This window comes from Emys orbicularis, chromosome 4, assembly GCF_028017835.1.
Source record: "Emys orbicularis isolate rEmyOrb1 chromosome 4, rEmyOrb1.hap1, whole genome shotgun sequence".
NCBI lineage: Eukaryota > Metazoa > Chordata > Testudines > Emydidae > Emys > Emys orbicularis.
The window spans coordinates 44,558,440-44,573,617 of NC_088686.1; the positions used below are offsets into that span (position 1 = coordinate 44,558,440).

The 15,178-nt window shown below is 53.7% G+C and overlaps 1 protein-coding gene across 1 annotated transcript in view; it reads left to right on the forward strand.

The window, feature by feature from the left end:
• The window catches only part of LTBP2 (latent transforming growth factor beta binding protein 2), a 113,721-nt gene extending 99,145 nt beyond the window's left edge, over positions 1-14,576 (forward strand). Inside the window, exons 28-36 of the mRNA XM_065404166.1 lie at positions 415-558; positions 1,011-1,202; positions 1,337-1,420; positions 7,130-7,258; positions 8,675-8,815; positions 9,695-9,862; positions 10,658-10,945; positions 11,212-11,361; positions 14,404-14,576. Of these exons, the coding sequence (XP_065260238.1) occupies positions 415-558; positions 1,011-1,202; positions 1,337-1,420; positions 7,130-7,258; positions 8,675-8,815; positions 9,695-9,862; positions 10,658-10,945; positions 11,212-11,361; positions 14,404-14,576 (1,469 nt within the window). The remainder of the gene's footprint in view (positions 1-414; positions 559-1,010; positions 1,203-1,336; positions 1,421-7,129; positions 7,259-8,674; positions 8,816-9,694; positions 9,863-10,657; positions 10,946-11,211; positions 11,362-14,403) is intronic.
• The last annotated feature ends 602 nt before the right edge of the window (positions 14,577-15,178 follow it).

Sequence of the window (15,178 nt, forward strand, 5' to 3'; positions counted from 1 at the left end):
TGGGCGAGGCAAATACCTTCCACCAGGGAGGGAGCTGCAGGTGAATGGTGAAGGGGTCGATTATTGGGTGTTTACAGTGGAGTGTGCCTGAATCGCAGCAGTTGGAGGAGTAAATGCCCTGTCAGACCCCACCTAGTCCATTCCGGGGGGCCAGGACAGGATCTATTCCCAGCACTCTGTCCAGGTGAGGTTTAAATGCTCCTGGTGAAGGGGCTTCCTGCATTTCATGGATAGGGAGTCCACTTGGTGTTCAACACTGTGTAGTCTGTCCACGGGCTCGTTCCCTCCCATCATGGACACACACTGATACACAGCCCCTCTGGGGCAAAGAGCATCCGTGACTCTGAGGACTCAGGTGGATGCACTGTCCCACTGCGGAAGCCCTCAAGCCGTTTCCTTTGCCTTGTGTCACAGACGTGAATGAATGTGAACTGATGGTAGCCGTGTGTGGGACCGCGCTCTGTGAGAACGTGGAGGGATCATTCCTGTGCCTGTGCCTCAGTGACCATGAGGAGTACGACACGGAGGCAGGAGAGTGCCGGCCACGAGCTGACATGGGTGAGATCTCGCTGGGGCGGGAGTTGGGTGCTAACGGGGCAGTGCCGGCCACGAGCTGGCATAGGTGAGATCTCGCTGGGGCGGGAGCTGGGTGCTAATGGGGCAGTGCCGGCCACGAGCTGGCATGGGTGAGATCTCGCTGGGGCGGGAGCTGGGTGCTAATGGGGCAGTGCCAGCCAGGAGCTGGCATGGGTGAGATCTCGCTGGGGCAGGAGCCAGGTGCTGCCTGGGCATTGTTGACCATGAATGGGTGTGGGTGAGATCTCACCTGTGGGGATCTGTTCTGAAGGCTGAACAGTCGTGCGAGGGAGGCCACATTGCCAGCCCTGTTTTCATCATGGGAGATTCTGGATGTGGGGTGACCTTCCCTAGGGCTCCAGAGCTCAGGCTGGGAGCTTGGCATGTCATTGAGGCCTTCTGTTGCACATCTCTTGTGTTCTGTTGTCTCTCAGGGGATCCTGAGCGGCCCATAGCACCACGTCCCGCTGGCTCAGAGCGGAAGGAGTGTTACTATCACATCAGCGACGTCCAGCTGTGTGACAGCGTCCTGGCCAAAAACACCACCAAGGAGGAGTGCTGCTGCACCGAGGGGGCTGCTTGGGGGGACAACTGTGAGACCCATCCCTGCCCTATCCTGGGCACAGGTAGGGCACCGTCCCCAGCATTCCCCTCTCCTCACGCAGATCAGAGCAAATAGCATGCTCACTGTGTCCCAACCTAGTCATAATACCTATTCCTGGGTTTTTTTCTCTCTGCCTGCTTCCCTTCCTGTCTGCAGTGGAATACAGTGAGATCTGCCCGAGTGGGAAGGGCTATATCCCTGTGGAAGGGACTCTGCTCTTTGGACAGACGTCATACACAGGTACCAGCACCTTTTCTTCTCTTCTCTCTGCGGGGCCTGAGCTACTGGAACAGTCGTCTGTACCCCACACAGGCTCTGAATGGGTTCATGTGGGCCTGAGAGGCCAAGTATGTTAACTGGCTGCACCTGGAGGGTAGGCCGGGCTCACTTAAAGAGGAGTCCCAGGTAGGAGAAGCTGTCGGTGGTTGCTATAAAGGCAGGAAATCTGACACAGAAGGGAGCTGGGCTGGAGGGAGGGAGGATTTTCTGACATCAAATGAAGTCCCTCTGGAAATTGAAGAAGAGTCTATTAGAGAGAATGGACACAAAGTAGGGGGAAAAAAGAAAAGAATAGAAGCAGAAGCAGGTGATGATATCAACAAAAAAGCAAAGCTGAGGAAGGAAATAAACTAAAATGCTACAATTGTAAGATCACTAGTCAAAGAACAAGATTAGGTGACGTTAAGTCTTTGAAAGTAGCTGACTGGATTAAAAAAAAGCATAGGGGATATTGTAAGAGCCAAGAGGCTGTGAGATGGGGATCTTTTAGTTGAATGTAAAAACAAAGAACAAGCGGATATAAAAAGTAAAATGCTAGGGAAAGTTAAAATAAGTTACCAGGGGGTAATGTATGGCAGGCCATTAGAGCTGACCAGTGATGAGAAGACCAAAAGCACAGGAGAAGATAAAATGTTAGTAAGTAAGCAACTAATTAGTAAACCAGGAGGAGAAAGCAAAGCCATCAACAGCTGTAGTATTGAGGGATGGCTCTACCTGAGAAAGTAACGCTAGGGTTTCAGATATTCAGAACCAAGCCATATACCCCTCTCCCCTAAGGTGTTATACGTGCCAATGGCATGGGCATGTCGCAAATGTTTGTGAAGGGAAAATGAAATGCAGTAACTGTGGAGGAGAGCATTCCTATGAAAACTGTATAAGAGGGACAGAGGCCAAATGTAGTAACTGCAGTGGTAATCACAGTCCAGCATATAGAGGATGTATTGCAGCAAGACAAGCTACTGAGATACAAAAGACAAAAATTGTTAATAACATGCCTTATGTAGCAGCAGTAAGGGGACTCTCAAAGCATTAGGAGGAGAAGGAAGAGACAATCAGCCCAGGAAAAGAGGAATTGCAGACACAGCCTTATTCGATAAAGACTATGATAAACACTGCAAAAAGAATAGGTGACAATATACTCGTAGTGAGAAAAAAAAGTTGAATTGTACATCACAAACAAGGGGAAAAATCAGAAAAAAATGAATATTGTAGCAAAGGCAGCAGAAAAATACTTATAAGTTAGCAATTTGTCAATGGACCGTATTCATGTAATTTTGAATGAGGTTAATGGTGAAACGTGACTAGTATGGAGATCTCAGTCTTTTGCTGGAATGTGCACAGTCTGATCCTACATGGTCAAGAACTAAACGAAAATATCCTGGAAATGAAAACTAAACCAGATTTCATATGTATCCAGGGAACATGGTTGCTTGGAAAGTTTGCTTTTAAAATTCCTTTAGGCAAGACTGAAAACTAGGAAGAGGACAAGGTGTTTGTACTTTCATAAGGGAAGGATTAAGCTACATAGCAGTAGAGAATGAGGAAGTAAGCCTAGAATATAATGTTGTTGAGATCCCCATGCAGAAGAGAAATATTTCTGTAAGGATTTATAAAGTCTACAACCCTTATGGGAAATTAGAAAGTTTGGAGCTACAAGAAATAGTGAAGAATGCTAAATGACCATATATTATATGTGGTGACCTAAATAGTGATAAAAATTGTGGGGAAGTAAAGCCAGCTGATAAAAATGGTGCATAGTTAGGAAAGTTCATGGATGAAAACAATCTAATGGTTTTAAACGATGACACCCCAAATAGATTTAATGCAGCAGATGGTAGTTTTTCCTATTTAGATGTGGGAATTATAACAGCAGATACTGCAATTAAATGTAACTGGGAAATATATAAGGAAGAAGGAATGGGGAGTGATCATTTCCCTATACTTATTATTTTCAAGGGCAAGGTAAGGTTAAAATAATGGAAAATTACCCACCTGGAATCTTAAGAAAGCTAATTGGGAGCTGTTTACAAGTAAATGGGTGGAATTTGTGAATACTCATTGTGTGAGTGATGACAGAGAATGTCAATGATAATGTAATAATGGAATTAATAGCAGCAGCTACTGTAGCCATATCTCGGATATTGAAGTACCCCCCAAACTCAAAACTCAGTTGTATGGTAGAATGAGGAGTGCAAAATGGCGGGTAAAGAAAGGAATAAAGCCTATAAAAACGTGAAAACCACAGTGACTAGTGAAGATTGAATGAAATATAAAAGATGTAAGACAATAGCACAAGGAATTTTAAAAAATAAAATCAAAGAAAGAGTTGAAGGAAGTCCTGTGGGTGGATAAAGAAAGATACCACGACATCAGAAATTCACAGGCAAATTAGAAGAATGAATGGAATTCAGACTAAAGCCCTGCCTACACTAGTACTTTTGTCGTCAAAACTTTTGTCAGCCAGAGGTGTGAAAAAACACACCCCTGACCGACATAAAGTTCACAGACAAAAGAGCCGGTATGCACAGCGGTATGTTGGTGGGAGAGTGTCTCCTGCTGACATAGCTACTGCCGCTTCTTGGGGTGGTTTAATTATGCCGGCGGGAGAGCGCTCTCTTGTCGGCATAAAGCGGCTACACAGAAGACCTTACAGCTGTGCTGCTGTAAGGTCCGTAGTGTAGACACAGCCTAAGAGTAGCCACAAGACAAGGTTATCAAGTTCTGATAATGAGAAAGCAGAAGTTTTAGCAGAAACTTTCCAAGGGATGAGTAATGATGGAAATCAACGTTAAATTTTCCACCAGATTAAAAGACAATTCATTGAAGAGAGCCATGTTCTATTATGTAGTTGAGGTAAACATGAAGATACTAGACTGAATCAATGGTTTTGAATGGGAACCTGAGGAAGCTATTGATATCAGCAAGAATACCTCCCCGGGTAAAGATAATATATTTAACATAATGTTGAAATATCTCTCTGAAAGCAATTTATGGGTTCTCTGGGAATTATATAACACTAAATGGGGAAAAAGGAGTTATTCTGGTAGAGTGGAAACATGAAGTAGTAATTCCAATATGAAAACCAGGCAAACTATTCACAAAAGTGGATGTCTATAGACCGATTGCCTTTACATCCTGTCTGGATAAAATTATGGGGAGAATGGTGAATGAAAGATTGGTTTCCTTTTTGGAAAACAATGGCATCATAGGTAAGGTGCAAAGTGGTTTTAGGAGAGGAAGATGGACTATTGATCACATTGTTAAATTAGGAACTGAAATACAAACATGTCCGAAGGACAAAGGTTTTATGATAGCTGCCTTTCTAGATATTGAGAAGTCATATGACATGCTGTGGAGGGACAGCTAGTTGTACAAAGTAGGTGCACTACGGAAAAGGGGAAGAATGTATGGATGGATTAGAGAATTTTTGAGTAAAAGGACCATACAGGTCAGAGTTGGGAAAGTTATATCTAATATATACAACATTAAAAATGGCACACCCCAGGGAAGTGTTATTTGTTAAATAAGATTGGGTTGATAAGTGCCAAGGTAGGCATCGCTCTGTATTCGCAGATGACTGTGCTCAGTGGCTTAGAAGCAGGAATATTGAGGTGGCAGAAAAGGGAATCAGCAAAGAGTTACGAGAGACCTCTGACTGGGGAAATGCAGGGGCTTTCATGCTTTCCATTGATCTTTACGAAAAGGAAAGTTACAAGGGAATGTAAACTGTATATGTAGGAAGAACAAATACATAGAATTAAAAGGCTCAAATTCTTAGCGGTAACATTTGATACTAAATTACTTTGGAAAGATCTCATAAACCAGCAGTTCTCAAACGATAGGGTGGGTCTCCCAAGAGAGGCGCAGAAATGTGTCAAGGGAGGCTCAAGCTGGTTTTTTATTTTTTTTATTTTTTTTATTAAAGAGCTCCGGCTGTCAGCCCCGGGTGGCTGGGGCTCGTGCAGAAGGGCCATGCACACCTGAGAGGCAGGGATAAAGGGAACAGCCAGAGCCCACTGCTTGGCTGCCCCCCCTCCCCCATCCCTCACTGGGAGGCAGCCCGGGCTCAGGATCTTCTCACCCCTCCCAGTCCCTCACCGGGAGGCAGCCCAGGCTCAAGCTCTCCTCCCCCACCAAATCCCTCACCTGGAGGCAGCGGGGCTCCGGCTGTCAGCCCTGGGGTGGCAGCAGCAGCACAGAAGGGTGGCAGTGGGGCACTAAGTCTGCTGTGAAAAGTGATATTGACAAATACCACTTTTCACATTGCCACCCTTACTTCTGTGCTGCTGGCACAGCGCTGCCTTCAGAGCTGGGTTGTGGTATATGTACTTGGGGCTGGGGGAGGTGTAAACGGCTACAGACACAAAGAAGGGGGGCCCGATCAAATACGTTTGTGAAACAGTGTTATAAACTGTATTAAAGGAAGAATTAATCTGCTTAAAAGTCTTGCTGGGACTAACTGGGGGTCAGATAAGAAAATGCTCCTGATGGTATACAGAGCCTTAATCAGAACAGTTATAGACTATGGCTGCCAAGCTTACCGGTCAGCATCAAAATCAGAACCTAAAAAATATGATTTAATACAAGCCCAGGCACTACAAATTACGTACATTGCATTCATTACAATACCTGTAAGCATGCTACGGATCGCTTCTAGTGAAATGCCATTTACACTACGAATGAAACTACTGGACTGTCATTTGTGGGATTTCCTTGCCCAGGAAGGAGTGGACTGAAACCAATACCTGGCTGGAGGGCCAGGAAGTTACAGGAAGAGATATCACCCCAGGGCCGGAACAGCTGTCAGCAGGGGGGGCCTGATGGGGAAGGAGCTTGCTATGCCACCCCTACCCATGAGGAAGTGCTCTAGAAGTGAGTGCACTCCTCTACAGCATTGCACTGAGAAGCAACTCCCCAGGACACCTTTGGGATGGCTCTCTCTGGCCCTAAATCCAGCAGCGTCGGTGGTGGGAGGTTCTGAGACAATATTGACAAACGTGGCTTTTTTGACTGTTCAATATAGCAGGAGTGTGGAAAAACTCCTAGTATTAAGACTGAAATGCCCTTTCCATGAGAAGCCCCCTTTTCCCATTGCCAGTAACTCTGGCAAACTAATTCTTTCTGGGCCGATACTTCTCAGGTTTGATTCCAGCCAAGAGGCAAAGCTTTTTGGGAAGTTTCAGCAGAATCCATGCAGCCGTTTTTGAGTTCTACATGTTTGTAAACCAGACTTCCAGTCTGTAAAGATTTAGCTCTTTCTCCTCCTGGTTGCCGAGCTGGATTCCAAGCTTGTGGGTTTGGAGTGTGGACTTGGCTCAGGCTCTGGCCCTTTAGCTTCACAGGCTGGATTTTCAAACCAGTTAAAAATATAATTGTGGAACTTGTTTGTCTGCACGACTCAGGGAATTGCATGTGCAGTGTCCGTAATGAACCCTGGGCCCACGACTTCCCCCTATTCCCACTTTGCCCATGGTGATTCCCTGCCCCTGCTGTACCTACAGGCGATCCCCCCTCTACCTGAGGTCAGGACCTAGCTGCTGAGCTGGTTTTCCCCAGCCTTGGCTCATGTCGACCTCTGGGATGGAAGGAGCAGGTTCTCTTCCTGCTGCTGGCCGCAAGGCACATGGCCTACGTGACTGACGCAGCCTCCCCCGCCCCCTCTCTTGGCAGATGCAGACGAGTGTGAGATGTTCGGCCCCGAGATTTGTCGGAATGGGCATTGTGTGAACACGGTGCCAGGGTACAAGTGCTTCTGCCGCTCTGGCTATCTCTACGACTCCAGCCGGCTCGAGTGTGTGGGTGAGATGGCCCTTCCCCTCTGGACGGCTCCTCCCTCCCTCTGTCTGGGCCTCCGCTCCTCACTGCAGGAGGCAGGCCCATTCTGTCCTTATGTGGCACCAGTGCCCTTGCTGTGTGGGTGGTAGCAGTGCTGGTGCCCATGTTATGTGAGGTTAGCAGTGTTATGGAGCAGTGTCCTCTGGGTTCTCATATGGGTAGGGGTTGGCAGAAGCGTTCCCCAGGGCCTTTACACTGTGTGTGTGTGTGGGGGGGGGGGAGGCATTGGGGGTGGCAGAGGCGCTGCCTGGGGCCCTTGCACAGTGTGTGTGTGCAAGGTGCGGGTAGGGTGACCAGGTGTCCGGTTTTCAATCGGAAAGTCCGGTTGAAAAGAGGACCTGACAATGTCAGGTCAGTAGGGTAGCCAACTTCCTATTTGCAGAAAACTGAACGCCCTTGCCCTGCCCCTGCCCTGCCTCTTCTCCGAGGCCTGGCCCCGCTCACTCCATTCCCCCTCCCTCCATTGCTTGCTCACTCGCTCATTTTCACCATGCTGGGGCACGGGGTTGCGATGTGGGGGGCGCTCAGGGCTGGGTTAAAGGGTTGGGGCGTGGGAGGGCATGAGGAGTGTGGGCTCCGGGTGGCGCTTACCTCAAGCGGCTCCCGGAAGCTACTGGCATCTCCCTTCGGCTCGTAGGCGGAGGCATGGCCAGGCGGCTCTGCATGCTGCACCTGCTTGCAGGCTCTGCCCCTGTAGCTCCCATTGGCCATGGTTCCTGGAGCTGGAGGGAGATGCCGGCAGCTTCCTGGGAGCTGGGCAGAGCTGGACAGGCACCCTGCCTGCCCCGCTGCAGGCGGCCAACCAGACTTTTAACGGCCCAGTCAACGGTGTTGACCGAAGCCAACAGGGTCCCTTTTCGACTGGGCGTTCTGGTCAAAAACTGGACGCCTGGCAACCCTACCAGTCAGATCTACTGAGCGAACACCCGAAGTCCAGTTACTGTGGACGGGGGAGGGGCCGAGTCATCACTTGCGCCTGCCCCTACTCAGCTGGGGTCGCCCCCTACCTGCCTCAAGTGGCTGCAGCTCTCAACCCCGGCTCCTCAGGCGAGTCCCTCCTGACCCACGCAGGGAGCGGGGAGACGGGGGAAAGCAGTGAACGACAGAGGGAGGGGGAAAGAGGAACGAACGGGGAATGGGGCCTCAGGGGGAAGGGGCAGGGCAGAAGCGGGGCCTCAAGAGAAGAGGCTGGGCAAGGGTGGGCCCTCAGGGGGAAGGGGAGGTTCCGGTACTCCTGCTGGAGTGTCCGGTTTTAAGATATTACAAAGTTGGCAACCCTAGGTGGGGGACGAGGGTGGCAGAGGCACTCCCTGGGACATGGGTTGGGGTGGTGCCCTCGTTTGCCAGTCTAAGGGTATCTCTGCCTTCCTGTGGCTGCAGATCAAGACGAGTGTGAGAATGAAATGTCCTGCGTGAATGGCGAGTGTCTGAACACAGCCGGCTCCTTCCACTGCTTCTGCAGCCTCCCCCTGGTTCTGGATGTGAACCGCAACCACTGCATCAACGTCTCCAACAGGGCTGGTGAGTGGGGTTGGCCAGCAGGCTGGGTGTTGCTGCAGGGCCTCAGGGGAGATGGGTTTGCACGCATGATCTGCACCATCCTGGCCTGGGCCTGCAGTGCAGGCTGCACCCCAGGACCTCCATGAAGGGCCGGCTCCAGGCACCAGCCCACCAAGCACGTGCTTGGGGCAGCATCTGGAGGGGGGCGGCGCGGCACTCCGGCCCGAGAGCGGGCCGCGACTGGGCTCGCTGCCCTCCCCGCGGCGCTCTGGCCGCCGGGGAGAGCGGAGCCGCGGCGGGCTCGCCACCCTCCCCCCGGCGCTCTGGCCGCCGGGGAGAGCGGAACCGCGGCGGGCTCACCACCCTCCTCCCAGCGCTCTGGCCACCGGGGAGAGCGGAACCCCGGCCGGGCTCTCCGTCCTCCTCCCGGCGCTCTGGCCGCCGGGGAGAGCGGAGTCCCGGCCGGGCTCGGTGCCCTCCCCGGGGGGGGGGGGGGGGGCGGCGGCGGGAGGCTTTTTTGCCTGGGGCGGAAAAAAAGCCAGAGCCGGCCCTGCCTCCATGCATGCCTCCTCGGAGAGGGAAGCATAGACATAAGGTGCAGAGTGGTGGAGTAGCCCATAGGCAAGGTGGTGCTGCACATGGGGGAGCAGGGGCTGTGGGGTACAGTGCCAGACTCGAGGGGGAATGTTGCATGCAGGGATCTGTGCAGAACCTGAGGATCGCTGTATATGAGGCATGTTGTGGGAGGGGCAGTGTGCTGGCTGGGTCTGAAATTCAGTGCACGGGGTGTGAGTGCGGGGCACAGTCTGGGAGCAAAACACTGGGCAAGGCGCTTTCCTAAGGGATCCCAGGAGACCTAGTGGATGTCCCCATGGCATTCTTTGTCCATCTCACGAACAGAAGACCTGGATGAACATGAAATCCACCTGGACATCTGTTGGCAGAGAGTCTCCAACTACATCTGCAACCAGCCACTGCGGGGGCGACGGACCACGTACACCGAGTGCTGCTGCCGCTATGGCGAGGCCTGGAGCCAGGACTGTGCACTCTGCCCCCATAGGGCCTCTGGTGAGAATGCACAGTCACAGGAATGAGGGGACAGGCTTGCTCAGGGACTGTGGAGCCTTTGGCCTCTAGGCTCCTGCTAGTCAAACCCTGCAACGGTCAGCAGTGAGTGAAAGGTCATTGTGGGCTGTGGATGAATGGAGAGGGGGCTCTCCCAGCAGACCCCAGTGAGCAGGTGTCCACATCCCAGAAACCAGTCACACAATGTGTCATCAAATGCCCCCTTATTAGCAGCCAAGGACTGAATGTGCCGCAGGGAATGAATTCTGTCGTTCCTAGGGGAGTTCCCTCTGGCTCAGGGCTGAGGTGGCATGTGAGTCCTTTGCTTGAATGTATCTGAATGATGGCACTTAGTGTCACAGCACCCCTAGTACTGCGCTGAGGCATTGGAGTTAGTATTGACTTCGAGGGGAGTCTCCACTACTCAGTCACCCTCACTGCTCCCTGCAGTAGCTAGGTGTTCCGGAGCAGGAGGGGTTCCCCTCCAAGAGTGTACAAGGCCAAATCCTGCTTAGGTTGTAAGATCTGACAGAGTCCCAGCCCAGGGGGCTCTTTGTGGCAGGTATCCAACCCCCTTGGTCATGGCTTGGAGTGTGGGTTCCACATACCTTGCAAATCCCATAAGGACCCTAGGACCCTTGCCTGACCTTTGCTCTTCCTGGGCTTGGCCTTTCTCTGCCCAGCCTGAGTCCATCCCTGATGCAACCCCCCCACTTAGCTCATGCCTGGACAGTCAGGGGCTTACCCTCCTTCGTGCCATGGTGCTAAGCTGCCCCTTCCCTCTCTCTCCACCTCCAGAGGAATTTGCTCACCTGTGTAACGTGGCCAGGGGAGAGACTGAGAGGGAGGCTGGACTCCAAGAAAGACCCGGATACGAGTATGGACCAGGCCTAGAAGACTCTCATTATGGACTCTATAGCCCAGACTTAGGGCCCTATTACAATTACCTGAGTCCTGAGTATGGAGCCCCTGATGCCAGCTTCCCCCAGAGAGAACTGAGCAGTGAGGTTGGTGGCAGCACATTCCTACGCACTCCTCAGCTCCATCCAGCGCAGTCCCAGCCCCGTTACCTGCCCAGCCAAACTGGTGAGTACTGAAGAAGACCAAGAGGTGTCCTGGTGGCTTCCTCTAGGTTCAGGCTGTGCCCAGAAAGTAACCCTCTCATTCTCCTAAAGCCAGCCTGGACAGGGCCCCATCTGTGTTATCCAGACCAATATCCGTATCTGCTGCCCCTGGCCCCTCTACGTCACCCACCTGCCAGGCTAATGGTTTTCTGTTCCCCTGTGGGCATAAAGCCTTCCCCTGCCCCCCAGCGTGTTCCCTGTAGGCTGATGGACCCTCTGTATCTACAGGGCATTTTGACAGCTTTGAGGGACTCCAGGCAGAGGAGTGCGGCATTCTGAATGGCTGCGAAAACGGGCGCTGCGTGCGCGTGCAGGAGGGCTACACCTGCGACTGCTTTGACGGCTTCCAGCTGGACATGACCCACATGGCCTGTGTAGGTGAGTGGCCCCAAATGGTGAGAGAAATGGCCCCACAGAGGGTAGGGGGTGGGCTAGCTGCCTGCCCTCCACCCCCACAGCTAAAATACTGGTTTTGAGGAGTGCTGGCTGAGTTCTGCAGCTCCCAGTCACTTCCGCTGTGGAGCTCAGCGCATGCAGCCCTCAGCCATTCCTTACCTCCTGCTGCCCCCTAGCGTCACTGCCTGGGAATGGCAGTTGTCACTGGAGCTCCATAGGACCAGGGCTTGTGAAACCGCACCCAGAGGGTCTCCCCACCCCCACTCCGACTGTGTTCCCATCACAGAACTGCAGGGAAGAGAACCAGGGTCCGGGCAGGAGGGACCCCTTTCCTCAGCACCCAGGGCTGTCACTCTAATCAGGGCATCAGCCACATTCCTGGCACATGTGGCTGGGTCATACAGCCTGACTGAGGCGAGATTCACACAAGGCCTGGATCTGTCATGGGAAGGGGGACCCCCACTCACTCAGTATGGGGGGGGCTGTGGGCAATGAGGGGGAACCCTGTCTGCTGAGTCCTGGAGGTGGGGGTGCTGTGGAGAATGAGGGGGAACCCTGCTCGCTCTGTGTGTGGGGGAGCTGTGGGGAGAAACAAAGGATAATTAAAAGTTCAGGGAAATGAAAAGTGGAGAAGAAGAAGGGATCTAGGAAACAAAGTGAGGGCAGAACGGGTTGGAGCTGTGTGCGCTCTAGTCAGTCGGGGCAGCCTCCCTGTGGTGCTAGCACACCATGAGCACTGGTGCAGACTGGGTACAGGTGCTTTGGCCACCTGTCACGTAGCAGTGCTCTCAGCAGATCTAATCAACATGGTATTTAAAAGCCGGTGGCTCTTGGGCCTGCACTGCACTAGCACTCCTGCCCCAGAAAAGCTGTTCCAGACAAAAGGCCTCCATCAGCACTCTGGAACAGCTGTAAGGTTAATAAAACACTCATTTGTTTGCTCAGTGCAAGGTTCATTGCCTGTGTTTTGGTCCCTGAGGTGATAATCAGCCCCTTTCAGGGCCACCCCAGAGGTGCCCTCGTCTCTGTTTCCCAGCAACCTTGTCAAATCAGCAAGAGGAATTTTGCAAAACCAAAATCACCCTTTCCCCCAAATCTTGTTGTTTAGCACATCTCATTCTTAAGAGAGGGAGCACAAAGCATTCTTCTTGGGGTGATCTGGATGGGGGGCAGTTTATATCATGGGGGTGCTGAGTGTGGGGGAGCCCTATGTAGGGTGAGGTTGCTGGGCATGAGGGAGCACTGCAGCATGGGGTAACGGGATTGCTTTACAATGTGGGGGTGCTGAATTTGGGGCAGCGATGTGTGGCTTGGGGGCAGAGCTGTAACTAGGTATTTTTGCGCCCGAGGCAAGAATATAAAATTGCGCCCTCCCCCAGGGCCGGCAATTCGGCGGCGGGTCCCTCAGTCCCTCTCGGAGGGAAGGGCCTGCCGCCGAAGAATGAATGAAGTGGCGGCGGTAGAGCCTGTGATTTTGGGGGGTCTAACTCATGATTTTTGACTGCTTGGGCTGGTAATGTTGCTTCCAAGATGGTCTTTGGTTCCAGTCCAGTTCCAATCCAGAGAGGGACTCACAGGTTAAGAGAGGAGGGAGGTGCTGGATATCAGCAGTGGCCACTAGGGATCAGCATGTGCCCTGAGAATGCTGGGAGTTCAGGTTTTCAGGGCAGGATCAGGGGTGGCGGGTTTGTAGAAATTTTGGTGGTGCCCCAAACCCCGTCCCCCTCCCCCGCCCAAGGCTCTGGGAGGGAGTTTGGGTGAGGGAGGAGGTCTGGGGTGCAGGCTCTGGGAGGGAGTTTGGGGATGGGAGGGGGTGCGGAGGGAGGGGGTGCAGGGGTGAGGGCTGTGGGTTGTGGCTGCAGATGAGGGGTTTGGAGTGTGGGAGGGGCTCAGGGCAAGAGTAGGGGTGAGGGCTCTGTCTGGGGCTGGGAATGGGAGGTTTGGGGTGTGGGAGGGGCTCAGGGCGAGAGTAGGAGTGTGGGGGGTGAGGGCTCTGGCTGGGATTGGGGATAAGTTGTTTGGGGTGCTGGAGGGGCTCAGGGCTCGGGCAGAGGGTTGAGGGTGCGGTGGGGGGGTGAAAGCTCTGACTGGGGGTGTGGGCTCTGGGGTGGGGCAGGGCTGGGGATGAGTTTGGGGTGCAGGCAGGCTGCTCCGGGACAGGGGCCAGAGAGGAGGATTCCCCCCAGCCCTTTCCCTGCCGGCAGCAGCAAGTTCTGGGGGAGGAGTCCCCCTTTCCTGCCCCCCCAGCAGCATACTCACCCCCACCACTGCCACTGCATGTGCTCCTACGGCCCCTCTCAGGTCCAGGAATCTCCCTCGCCTCCCCCGTGGTGGGTGCCGGGGGGCGCTGCATGCGCCTCCTCCCCTGCTGTTGCCCCTGACTGTAGCTTCACTGGGGGTGAGGAATGGGGCTGCCTCCTTGCCCAGCATGGGGCAGGAGCGGTGACTGCGGGCGGGGGGGGGGGGGGGGCTGTGCTGCTGGAGGGTCCCATCGGAAAATGAAAGGGTCTGAGGGGGAAGGGCAGGCTCAGAGTCAGTCTGCCCTGGCAGTCGAGATGGGGGGCACCAGGACCCTGCGGCAGCAGTTGCTGCAGGGGAAAGACAGGGACTCTCTGCTCCAGGGCTGGGGAAGGGGAGGGAACAAGTCGGGCGGGAGGCATGGGGGGGGGGGGGCGGCAGGTGGGGCCAGGCGGGGGGAGATCACCTGGGTTATAAATATCTCCGTGCCAGCAGCTTTTTTTTTCTCTCCCCCGCTTTGTGTGCCCGAGGCAAGTGCCTCACTCGCCTTGCCCTTGTTACGGCACTGCTTGGGGGCTGCTGGGCATGGGGGTGCTGGATGTGGGAGGTTTGGTGAGCCCTACGCAGCATGGAGATACTGGGTGTGAGGGTTTGGAGGGCTCCTTGCAATGGGGGTGTTAGGTGTGGGGGAGCTCTGTCAGCTGGGTTTGGAGGTGTACTGTGTAGTGGGGGTGCTGTGCTGCAGAACACGGCTTTCAGGCTTTTTTCCCTTCCCTCTCCTTTCAGACATTAACGAGTGTGAGGAGGTGAGCAGCCCTGGGCCCCTGTGTGAGGGCGGCACCTGTGAAAATACAGAGGGCTCTTACCGCTGCAACTGCTCGCCTGGCTTTGTGGTGCAGGCTGAGCCCCACCGCTGTGCTCCTGCACCCACCCAGAGCCTGGAGGCAGCACAGCTTTAGGGGAGTGACGGGGCAAGGGTGGCCCCCCTCAGACACTCTGCTGGTACCTGGATCCATCTGCTGGAGAGAGGCCCCCTGGGACTGCAGTAGCTTTGATGCCCTTTGCTCGTCCCCCAAAGCGCACAACCTTCTTGCCACACCTCGCCTGGCTGGGCCCATAGGGACATAGTCCAGGGTAGAGAGCTCCAAGCATCTGCAGCCACCTCCCTGCCTGGTCTGCTCACCACCAACCTTCTGCTTCTGCCACAAAATGGACCCACAGGGCCCCCCACTCCCCTCCCCCACCAACCCGCAGGGCCCCCCTCCTCCCTGCACTGCACAGACCTGTGAGGCTCACCATTATTGAAATGGCTAAACCGGCCTTAAACTAAGGAACTCTAGCAGCTGAAGCTGCAGAAGGGCAGCACCTTCCCCCGGCTCCCCAGTAACCGGTGTAAATAGCGGAGAGAAGCCTCAGCCCTTCCCCAGTACCTGGCAGAGGGGTTGATAGCAAATCATGCTGTCCTGTTTGAGGGCTCACAGGACACTTCACTTCACCCCACTCCCACCCATAGTCCAGAGCCTTCATAGTTGCCAGTGTTACCCCTCATTGCTTTAGCTGG